The 12,717-nt window shown below is 41.3% G+C and overlaps 1 protein-coding gene across 2 annotated transcripts in view; it reads right to left on the reverse strand.

Annotated features, from left to right (window-relative positions):
• The window catches only part of ncbp3 (nuclear cap binding subunit 3), a 34,723-nt gene extending 28,394 nt beyond the window's left edge, over positions 1-6,329 (reverse strand). For both annotated transcript variants that reach the window (XM_028806684.2, XM_028806683.2), the window contains exon 1: positions 6,109-6,329. In XM_028806684.2, the coding sequence (XP_028662517.1) occupies positions 6,109-6,285 (177 nt within the window). In that variant the 5' untranslated portion in view covers positions 6,286-6,329. The remainder of the gene's footprint in view (positions 1-6,108) is intronic.
• Positions 6,330-12,717: the final 6,388 nt, after the last annotated feature.

Consider the following 12,717-nt stretch of genomic DNA (forward strand, 5'->3'; position numbering starts at 1 on the left):
TGCATTATACACACTAATCATGACACTGGAGACTGGCAATGTGTTGCATGTTTATAAGCAAGTGCAAATAAAAATTTCACTATAGGCTATATACAGGATATAGTGACCCTATACACCTGGTTTATATTACAATTTATTTTTTTATTGTTTCAGTAAGACGGTACGGTGGCGCAGTGGTAGCGCTGCTGCCTTGCAGTTAGGAGACCTGGGTTCGCTTCCCGGGTCCTCCCTGCGTGGAGTTTGCATGTTCTCCCCGTGTCTGCGTGGGTTTCCTCCGGGTACTCTGGTTTCCTCCCACAGTCCAAAGACATGCAGGTTAGGTCGATTGGCGATTCTAAATTGGCCCTAGTGGGTGTGCTTGGTGTGTGGGGGTGTGTGTCCTGCGGTGGGCTGGCACCCTGCCCGGGATTGGTTCCCTTACCTTGCACCCTGTGTTAGCTGAGATTGGCTCCAGCAGACCCCCGTGACCCTGTGTTTGGATTCAGCAGGTTGGAAAATGGATGGATGGATGTTTCAGTAATATTGTTACTATTCTAATGGTTCTAATGACCCAGAGACTGCAACCTCCAGCCATCTTCATAATGCAAGGATAATTTTCTGCTTTAATTAAACAACCTGATTAGTTAGCCGGCCGGTCTGCTTTGTGTGCAATATGGCTAGGTGTTATTTTTTATTTAGATTTAGAAAATTTAGATTTAGATTTAGAAAATTTAGATTTAGATTTAGAAAAATGTGTATTTTTGCCTTAGCTTTGTATATAGATGACTTAAGCATTCTGCATTTAAATTAATTTTCTTTTGGCAATATTTGTTCCCTTACTTGTATTAAGTACAGTGGCAGATACAAATACAACAAAAAAAAATTAATACTAAACAGGAGCCACTGTAATATCTGCATTATTACCAAAAATGACATGCAGAAGCATTTTAGAATACATAAGGCGACAATTATCTTAATGCATAAAAACAAAATCAAGAAATTGTGCTCATGTTGTGTATAAAACAACCATACTTAAAAAAATAAATCCTGTTGCCTTTATTTCAAATGATGTAATAAATGTTGAAACTGTTACTAGACAGCAAGGTGAAATCGTACTGCATGCAGTTCAGGTAAAAGGAGGAAATGGCTGCAATGAAAACCTGCATTCTTGATGGGCCCCCAGAGTTCAAGAACCCGATTTTTTTTGTCTCAAAGAACTTAAACTTTTCCGTCACTGCAATAGAGAGTATGACTTTTAAATACCATTAGAGAAGGGAAACTTAATTAGAGTTGTCACTGATTTTTGTCTATATCTCATTTGTGTGTCTATAATCACATTTCTTACCAGAAGCCAGAATGAATGAATGCAACTATAACTATGAAAAGAAGGGAAGGGTACCTACTAACTTTTCGCACCAAAAAAAGTGTAAAACTGAAGCTGGGCATGGCTGCAATTATGAAACTTAGGGGTAGGAAACTGAACACAATATTTCGGCTTCTCACTACCAAATGGGGCAGAAGTCGCGGCGTGAAGAACTAACAAGGGTGACTCTGTGGGACACACAGAAAGCTGCTTATCATAGCAACAACATCTATTACCTGAACAGAATGCCATATAGAAATGAACAAACGCGACAGTAAGCAATTTCTTTCTTCAGTTGAAAAATAATTAAAAGCAGGTTCAAACACTCCAGTATCAAAAGTATTTAAGAAGATGCAGTCAACTGCAGCGTCACCCTGATGAACCCAACTAGTTTATATTGAAATAAACAACATCTTGAATTTTGCATAAGGTACAAGGGGTGATAAAAATGTGTATACCTATATCTGAAAGGGCTATGTTATGGTGCTTATTTTGTAAGGGACCCGAGAGCTACATATAAGAATTACAAGTTACAAACTTTTAGACTTTTTGGAGAATGTTTGAGGACCATACACCTCTGGTGATTCATATTCACATAATCAAAGTGTGCCAGGCCCCTTTTTGTAGAATTCAGCTGTGGCAGGGTGTTTCTGGAAGATGAGTCAAGATCTGACTAGTCGTCGACATGAGGAAGACAAGAACATGTTGCCACCATGGAGCAAAGCATTATGAAGAACTGAGTGTTAACAGTGCATTCTACACTACATTCAACATTCTATGGAGAACACTGAGATAATACATTTTTGCTGGGTGTAATTAAATAAGCATTTCATAAGTAGGATGACAACTGGATAAATTGGTATGACTTAAATTCCAAACACGATCAATGCATGATGATTCTGCAACACCAAAGAAATCCAAGGGTCAAATCAATGCCAGCAGGATTAGATGCACATTTCTATGATGCTAAAGGCTATAGTCCATATTGATCACATGGCTCAAAAAGCCCTCATAACTGGTCAATATTAGATTGACTTGCTTTTGTGTTTATGGTGGGCAATCAGGGAGAAGAGGCAAAAAAGGCTTTCTACCATCCCGATTTACTTCATGACAATTCACAGGCTGCAAATGCTGCTCTGCAAAACTGTGGCTTTCAACAGGATCCACGACCATCCTGTGCTCCATTCTTGGTTAAGCATGACTACTACCTGCTCCCCAATCTGAACTGCTACCTCCACAGGACTTGCAATGATGATGGCATCAAGTCAGCTACAGAAGAGTGGTTATACAAGTAAGACAAAACCTTTGATTTGCGTGGCTTAGACAAAGCTTTGAGATAGTTATGACAAGTGCACACTGCTCACATGTATCATGTAGAAAAATAATCTTGTTTTGTTTTACTGGTGTTTCTCTTAATAGGTCAGACTCAATGCCTTCTGATTACACCTCACACAGCACTACTTAAACGTAGTCTTACATGTGCTCATGATGCTGAAGAAGTAGTCCTAAACATTAACCTAGCAATGATATTTTATTCAATGACCCATCAACATTTTGATGTTAATGAGGATGCAGCTTAACACACTAATAGTTTTGAGAATCTTGGTTCTGTTTTAGAATACAATACGGTACAAGGAAAAAAGTCATTGTGGATTGCATGGTGGTAGCTGCTTTGCAATAAAGACAGTGGGGTTTAAGCCCTGTGTCCTCCCTGAGTAAAACTTGCATTTTGTTTCCTTGTGTCTACATTGGCTTCCAAAGACATGCAGGTTAGGTGGACTGGCACTGTTAAATTGGTCTTAGTGTGTGCGTGTGTTCACCCTACAATGGACTGATGCCCTGTCTAGTGACTGTTCTGCCTTGTGTCCAACACTTGCTAGGGTAGGCTCCAGCTGCCCCGGATAAGTGGGATAAGAAATGGACAGATGGATAGAAAATGTATTCTAGCACATATTTCTAAAACTTCAGGTAGTGCAGCTTAGAAGCTACGTTTCTGGTCTGTAAGTCACATTGTTATTTTAGCCCTACTGACTATACCCATAATAAAGCCAATTAACTTGTCAGTGTTTCTCCTCCTGTATTACCTGTGTAATTTGTCACAAATACTTAACATCATTTGCGCAAAGTGGCAGCTCTGCTGTTCCCAAGATCATTCACTCATAATTCCTTGGACAACAAGACAAACTGGAGAATAAAAAAAAAAGCTTCCAGATTCTTGGATTATTTTCATGACTAGCTGTGACCCAGTTAAGAGGTCTATGTAATCTACACAGACCTCAGTGTTAACATTTGTAGTGACCATCTATTGGAATGTATTTCGTCACGCTTGTAGTATTATAATGCATTACACCTGTCATTCCAACAGATGGTGCATTACAAACTTTTGAAATACTCAAATGCATTATTACAAATGTTTGTGATGCGCCATCTGTTGAAATGAAATGTATCAACCTTCACAGCCACAGCTCCATACGTCACTGCAGGTCTACGCCAGCAGTTTCAGGGCAGAGGTGACATCACCACATGTTTGGTAACAAACATTTATGGGTCATCACAAATCAAATGGATTGCCACACTAACCATACCAAACCACCAAATACCAAAAATCAAACCCTAACACAGGGTGGGGCATAAAGATCTCCCACATTTTGAAGGAGAACTGTGCGGGCTGTAGTAGGGGTAGAGAGGTGGGGAAGGTCTCATTCAGTAGGTTAGGCTCTATCGTTTTCAGTACCCATCATGAGTTGGACCGGTGAATATCGGGGCTTTGGTATTCAAGCGTATTATGAGAACAACTGTTCTGTGATAGCGACGCAAACAGCATTCTGTACATGCTTCTCGCTTTGTCAAAATGCATCTGTATGAGATAGGAAAATGATTTTGCTATGGATTTTTAACCTTCGGGCAACTGACTCCACAATGAAAAGAAAATCACCTGGCAGACCCAGGACAGAACATGTGTGATTTCAACAGGACGGGGCCACAGCTCACACAGCATGACGTTCACTCGGAGCGTTGAGGGAAATATTCTCTGGGCATTTAATATCTTCAAGGGGAGACGTGGGGTGGCCGGCATGGTCACAAGATTTAAGCCCAAGTGACTTTTTCCTTTGGGGATACCCTAAAGGAAAAGGTTTTCAAACATCGTCCTCGATCTCTGGAGGATTTGAAGGAAAGGATCAGACAGGAAATCGATGCCATTCCGCCTGAGATGACCAGAGAGTGATGGAGAACTTCCGGGAACGTCTTCGGGAATGTCTTCAGCGATGTATTGCCAATGATGGCCGCCATTTGTTTGATATGATTTTTAAAACCCATTAGAACAGAACTGTCTTTTATATACTTTTCAGAAACATATGCAATTTTTTTTAGATAGCTTTGTTCATTTTTAATAGTCCTTCAAAATGTGGGAGATCTTTATGCCCCACTCTGTTTTAACTAATTCCTAACTTTAACCATTTACCACGCATGCTAACCATACTAACCTCTAACTTTAACTTCCATCCTATAATTGTTAGTCAAGAACTGCTGACAAAGACCTGCGGTGACGAATGGTGCTCTGTGTAGTTGGATAGTATTGGTTGCAAAGACAAATATCACATAATACATAAATATGCATTCTATTTGGTATGTGCTTCATAAAAGCAGTGCTAATGTTTGTGATGTGCCATCTGTTTAAATGACAAATACAATGCATTACCACAAATTTTCGTGATGTGCCATTTGTTGGAATGACTGAGACACAACAACCAGAGGGACACACAGGCACTTATCCTTTTATTAAGGCGGAAGAACCTTACAAATTTATATCAGCTCCACAGTAAATTTTCTGATAACAAAAACAGCAGAAACATCTCCACCAAACTGTCTGTTGGTGTTAAAAACACAATGTCTGAATTTTGAAGAAATCTAAACAGCGTTAAGGTATCATTGACTTGCCTGATGCCTGTTAAGGTGTCTTGTAAAATTCACCTATGCAAGTGAGCGTCAAAGCATTTTTTAAAAATGTTATCCGATTTCTCATATCAATTAGTGCCTGGTACCCGTCCATTTATACAGTGACAGTCATGATGAACATGACAGAGATCAGTGCAGTAACTTAAAAGAACCATAAAATGATACAATGGCATCAGTAATGTACTTAGACAACTTCTCTTTTTTGGGCTGCATTCATGCATCCAAGCTAAAAGCCTTGTGTTTTTAAATTTAAGCTCTCGAAATCTAAGTGGCAAAAGCAGACATCAGTGATTTGTATGAATACGTTTTACAAAAAAAAAAAAAAAAGGAAAGATGATGTGCATTTACTTCTGCAAATCCAAAAGCGGCTAATACATGTACTTTGTGATGAATAATCCGATGAAAGTTTGACTTTAGTAAGAGCTGCCCAGAAACTACGGTATAAAAAACGCAAAAAGGAAATGTAAAAAAACAAGAAAACTAAAATGCACACAGGTTGACAATAAAAAAGAAAAATTCCAACATGTTACCTATTTCGGTATGACACGTGTTAAAACAGAAATGCATACGTTTAATTAAGAATGAGATTTTGATATTACTGCAATTACTCGTCAACCGTCTTTACCCAGTTTTCTTTCATTTACAAAGCCAGTGGCCGACCCAGATATTTCTCTCCTCTACCACATGATCCCTTCCCCACAAACAAACGCCCACTTCAAACTTCCATACACGGTATTCCTTCCGCAATGGGCTTTGAACTCCCCACCGCTACACCAAATCTAGTGCGCGGTCTGCTAGGCCACACTTACCGGGATCAGTTCTTTAAGAGATCGGCAGACTGGAACGGACTCCAGCTCGCCCTCTTCGACTTCCATAGGTTCGGGTTCACGAGTGTCCTGATCCGATTCTGAGTCAGACTCAGAATCTGAACGCTCAGAGCCTGACTCGGACTTCACCGAGACCTGCAAGCTACGAACTGCTGCCATCCTAACTCTGCAAACAGATCCGAACCGTGGGGATTGAGTGGGGCTTCCGGGAGCTGATTAATTCACAGCGCCACATCAGGCTGGAGGGCGCATAGTCCCAACTTTACTGTGCTGGTGAGCGGCAGCATTCCAAGTGCGCACATTTTACCGCAGGAGAGTAGAACAAGTGTGGAGGTAACAGAATTTTAAATATTGCACTCCACCGCGTTTTGCAAGATACACAATTAGGAATTATTGGTTGTTTTTAATATAAAACTCTTTAGGAACACAGAGAAAATAAGAATTGACGCATTGAAATTACTTTACAGTTTTTTGTCGAGTTGTTCTTGACTATCTAAAACCTCATAGGATAATACCGTTTGGCAGATCTTGATGTCTGGTTATGTTAGACATGAAGCTTTTTGGGGTTTGGCGCTCTAGACCCGAGAAACCACACATTTTAGGTCTTTTTGGACTATATTTTGTGCAGGAAATCATCCCCTTATGAGAAAGAGTAAACCAACAGGTGTTTCTAGCAAAAATGATCAGAAGGACTGATCACCCTCTAATGAGATACAAAGCTTAATGGTTACTCCTTTTCACAAATCTACGAAACTAAGGGAAATGATAATACAGTCATGTATTTATGCAGTTTCAAAGTTGCTGATCACAAATACGATCATATTTGTCATATTTGACTCTTTACGGGTAGTTCTAACCCTCTAAAAGTCACTGCTAAAAGGTAAAAAATAACAAGTTTCCAACATAAGCAAGTGAAAATTCATTTTAGAATGTTTCATGACCAGTGATTACAAAAATTGTGTTATTTTGGATTCTTTATAGGGATCTAGTCCTCTATGCACCTCTATCAGAGGGTGAAAAATTAAAAAATTCTGTTACAATAGAGAATATTTAGACTTTGAACATGTGAAATGAAGCACACATTTTAATATTTCAAATATCTAACATAACTATTCATGTTCATAATATACTTCTACCTCATGAAGTAAAGCATTACATTTCTTTTGAACACCCAGAATTAGGATGGCTTATGGTAATTCAGACATATTGAATGTCTTGTTAAGGAAAGTCAAACAAACAGTTCTGAAAAGTTGAAAAAAAAAAACATTGAAGCGTAGTTATTAATGTGTTTACGCATACAGAGTTTAATATGTCAGCCGCTGTCATCTTAAATGTTTATATTTGATATTTTTCATGGAGAGTAAGAGTGGACATGAGAAACATGAATGTGTGATAGTCACCTTTAATCCATTGATATTTCCTGTGAAACACTGTAAATTTGTTTGTCATTGGTAAAATTTCTGCTGTCTCTTCTCTCATGTTCTCTTCATAATGACACACCTGGCTACCACGTCTGTTCAGGAACATGGAGAGTTTACATGGAAGTTCATTAACTGCATGACTGCCAGTTCTCAGATTTTATGAAATATATGTATACAAATGTCAATGTGATTTTTAAGTCTTTTCACATAATAGCATCAGCTATGAATATACAGTAACTGTAAATGATTTACTTAGGGTGGTGCAGTCTCACAGCCCTGCAGGGTTTTTCTGTGTATTTGAATTAGAATCCAGGTATTTTAGTTTTCCTCCTAAACATATCTGACTATGAAGTGCACCAGTCTGACAGAAGGTGGATGAGGATGAGAATGTGGGTCGTGTCCGGTGATAGTCTAAGTGGGTCTGGAAATGGCTCAGGGCCCTGCGACACTTGATTCGAGTGTGAATACGTTCTGTAGATGATTTTTTTTCTTCTTCATATCATTTGGATTCTCTCTGTTCTTTTAAGTTTTCTATTTTGTAATTGTATACAATATTAGGGTTAGGGCTAGCACACGCACCTTTATTTACGGATAACTCAATTTGTTTGAACAAAAGAAGATGTGCTAAATATTTAATTGAGTGGACAAATGTTAAGGTTTGCAATCTACTGTAGCATTTTGAAAAATAAGCTTATCAGCAGGGTGGTGGCACAGTGGGTAGCGCTGCTGCCTTGCAGTAAGTAGACCTGGGTTCGCTTCCCGGGTCCTCCATGTGTGGAGTTTGCATGTTCTCCCCGTGTCTGCATGGGTTTCCTCCGGGTGCTCTGGTTTCCTCCCACAGTCCAAAGACATGCAGGTTAGGTGCATTGGCGATCCTAAATTTTCCTAGTGTGTGTGTGTGTATGTGCCCTGCAGTGGGCTGGTGCCCTGCCCGGGGTTTGTTCCAGCCTTGTGCCCTGTTCTGGCTGGGATTGGCTCCTGTGACCCTTTGTTAGGATATAGCGGGTTGGATAATGACTGACTGACTGACTGCTTATCAGCATTAGCTATGACCTGAAATATTGTTATGCGTCAGCCATGGTACGTTCCCTGGTCTTTTTTCGCCCCATTCTGCATATATTTTACTAGCTGTCCTCCGCGGCTTCGCCCGCATAGAAGTGAAACAGGACAGTGAGGAGGACCCTGCCTGGCTCCCTACTCCTGACATCACGCTTCCCCCTCCCCTCGGCTCTCCCCTCTCTCGGATTCGCACAAATAAATCTGTACCACAAGCGAACTATGATACTTAGCGTGATGAGAGAGACTGCAAAATCAACTGGAATGTTCAAGCAAATTATAGAAAAAAGACAGATCTAAATCTGTTAAGTAGTTTTCTTGTGAAAAGCAGACAGACAGACAGACAGACAGACAGACGAACAGACAGACATTGGATAAAGCAATAAAGCAAAATATTCATATGAGTCAAAATCTGTACATATGGACATGGGTATTGACTTGTCATAAACATGGAGGGTGGGCAAAAATTACAGGCTACATCATAAACAACAATCTCACAATAATTATTATGAAACTGGTGCAGCATTGGAGACACTGATGCAGAAAAGTTAACCTAAATGATCAATTTGGCAACAGGACTACATTGCTTTTTGCACTGCTTAAGGCTAATTTATTTAAATTATTATTAGATTAAATTAGATAAATTTTATTACATAGGTTTACAGTAAAACTTGCATTAAACCTGAAAAAGATCATCTTCCATTGTTCACCACCATATATGACTTGCCAGATTGTACTCTTTGCTCCTGGCATGTTAACTTTTGCAGGCTAAAATGCTCTAATGGCGTGCACTGATTGGACGGTGATACTGAGTTATTTGCAAATGTTAACAAATATTAGTAAACATTACCTGCCTTCTCCCAGCATGTGGACTGTAACACCCGGGGAAATAAGACTATTGACGTACTGTATGCAAACGTTAAAGACGCATACAGCGCCACCCCGCTGCCTGCACTTGGGAAAGCAGATCATAACCTGGTTCTGCTTCAGCCTCACTACAAACCAAGAGTGAGGGAGCTACCTACAACCACATGCTCATTCAGGAAGTGGTCCCCTGAGGCAAAGCAGGCTCTGAGAGACTGCTTTGGAACTACGGACTGGGATATCCTGCAGGGATCATATAGTGAGAACATTGAGGAGGTTGTTGACTGCACTACTGACTACATCAGCTTCTGTATGGACATTGTAGTTCCAGTAAGAACAGTACGCTGCTATGCTAACAACAAGCCATGGATTACAAGTGACATCAAGGGCCTTTTGAACCAGAAGAAAAGGGCTTTTAAAGGCGGTGATCTGCATGAGCTCAAGCGCGTGCAGAAGGAACTCCGAGTCCAGCTCAGGGCAGCGAAGGAGCAGTACAGGAGAAAGCTGGAGCAGAAGTTGCAGAATAACAGCATGAAGGAAGTTTGGGATGGGATGAAGATCATCGCTGGCTGCAGCTCGAAGCGGGATGCCACCATCGAGAGAGACGTGGAGAGAGCAAACCAGATGAACAACTTCTTTAACAGGTTTGACCACCCTAACCCACTCTCACCTCGGAGTACTGCACCCTCCACCCATCCTTCTGCTGATACCAGCATAGGAGAGAGTTTCCCCCCACCCACAATTACAGCAGCCCAGGTAAGCAGAGAGCTGAGGAGACTTTGTGGCAGCAAAGCAGTGGGTCCAGATGGAGTATGGCCACGACTGCTGAAGGCCTGTACGTTGGAACTGGGGAGTCCTCTACAGCGCATCTTCAACCTGAGCCTGGAACAGGGGAGTGTCCCGAGGCTTTGGAAAACATCTTGCATCACCCCAGTCCCAAAGGTATCACGTCCTGGTGAGCTGAATGACTTCTGGCCTGTCGCTCTGACGTCACATGTGATGAAGACCATGGAGATGCTGCTGCTTCACCACCTGAGGCCACAGGACCGCCACGCCCTTGACCCTCTGCAGTTCGCATACCAGGAGAAGGTGGGAGCGGAGGATGCCATCGTCTATATGCTACACCGATCCCTCTCCCACTTGGACAGAGGCGGTGGTGCTGTAAGAATTATGTTTCTGGACTTCTTTAGTGCCTTCAACACCATCCAACCTCTGCTCCTTAGGGACAGGCTGACAGAGATGGGAGTACATTCATACCTGGTGGCATGGATTGTGGACTATCTTACAGACAGACCTCAGTATGTTTGTCTCGGGAACTGCAGGTCAGACATTGTGGTCAGCAACACAGGAGCACCGCAGGGGACTGTACTTTCTCCGGTCCTGTTCAGCCTATATACATCGGACTTCCAATACAACTCCGAGTCCTGTCACGTGCAAAAGTTTGCTGACGACACTGCTATCATGGGCTGCATCAGGAGTGGGCAGGAGGAGGAGTATAGGAACCTAATCAATGACTTTGTTAAATGGTATGACTCAAACCACCTACACCTGAACACCAGCAAAACCAAGGAGCTGGTGGTGGATTTTAGGAGGACCAGGCCCCTCATGGACCCCGTGATCATCAGAGGTGACTGTGTGCACATGGTACAGACCTATAGATACCTGGGAGTGCAATTGGATGATAAATTGGACTGGACTCCCAATACTGTTGCTCTGTGCAAGAGAGAACAGAGCTGACTATACTTCCTTAAAAGACTGCCGTCTTTCAACATCTGTAATATGATGCTGCGGTTGTGGCGAGCGCCCTCTTCTACGCGGTGGTGTGCTGGGGAGGCAGCATAAAGAAGAGGGAAGCCTCACGCCTGGACAAACTGGTGAGGAAGGTAGGCTCTATTGTAGGCACGGAGCTGAACAGTTTGACATCCGTGGCAGAGCGACGGGCGCTGAGCAGGCTTCTGTCAATCATTGAGAATCCACTGCATCCACTGAACAGTATCATCTCCAGACAGAGGAGCAGCTTCAGAGATAGATGGCTGTCACTGTCCTGCTCCACTGACCGATTGAAGAGATCTTTCCTCCCCCACACTATGCGACTCTTCAATTCCACTCTTGGGGGTAAATGTTAACATTATACAAAGTTATTGTCTGTTATACCTGCATTTTTATCACTCTTTAATTTAATATTGTTTTTTATCAATATGCTGCTGTTGGAGTATGTGAATTTCCTCTTGGGATCTATCTATCTATCTATCTATCTATCTATCTATCTATCTATCTATCTATCTATCTATCTATCTATCTATCTATCTATCTATCTATCTATCTATCTATCTATCTATCTAAACACAAATCTTGAGTAAATGTTTGAATATTATCACTATACTTTGATATCATTGAATTTTTCTGATTATATTAGGAGAGTCTGTTTATTTTAGAGAAATTAATGAAACAGGTGGAGTGGCTCTGAGGTAGGGATCTGCACTGGTAATCGGAAGGTTGCCAGTTCAAATCCCGTAAACGATGTAAAGTGATTCTACTCTGTTGGGCCCCTGAGCAAGGCCCTTAACCTGCAATTGCTTCATCCTGGGTATGATGTTAATCTGCATCCAGCCCTGTAGGTAGGCCTTCCAACCTGAAGGGAAAAACCTGGGGGTTGGTGGCAGAATTGGCACTCCAGCCACCATAAAAAAACTCACACTGTTCCATTCCATCTGAACTAGTGTGGTGCTGAGGTGTCATATCTGGGGATCCTGAGTTGATTTGTCATGTGGTGGGTGCCTCAATGCGCTGTGTTAGCGCATGCTCTTAACCTCTGTCTCTCTCTTGATGAAACATACTTCTTTATGATTTAGGAGGTTACATGTGATTATGTGGTCACCAGGCTAGGCTAGGCTAGTAGATTAAATAGAGAGCATTTACGCAGTCGATTTTTTTTTTCATTAATGTACGACAGATTCAATATTTTCAGAAAGTTGTCAAGTACAAAAAAAGCATGTATTTTTTACGAATGCATCTTTCAGTCAAACATTGCTGTAATCAAATGCCACCTCAGAATTATGGAATTTTCATAATATTTTGCATTAAACCCCTTCACATCATGTTCCCACCGGTTTTGGCTCATATCTAATGTCCTCAGGTTTCTATGTACAGATAATGACAATGACGATTCAACTCAACTTTAAGTACTTGAGAGTTGACAGACTCTCAGACGTCTGGTTTGTAAACTATTCAGCATGTCAGCAGTCAGCAT

Source organism: Erpetoichthys calabaricus, chromosome 8 (assembly GCF_900747795.2).
Source record: "Erpetoichthys calabaricus chromosome 8, fErpCal1.3, whole genome shotgun sequence".
Lineage (NCBI taxonomy): Eukaryota > Metazoa > Chordata > Cladistia > Polypteriformes > Polypteridae > Erpetoichthys > Erpetoichthys calabaricus.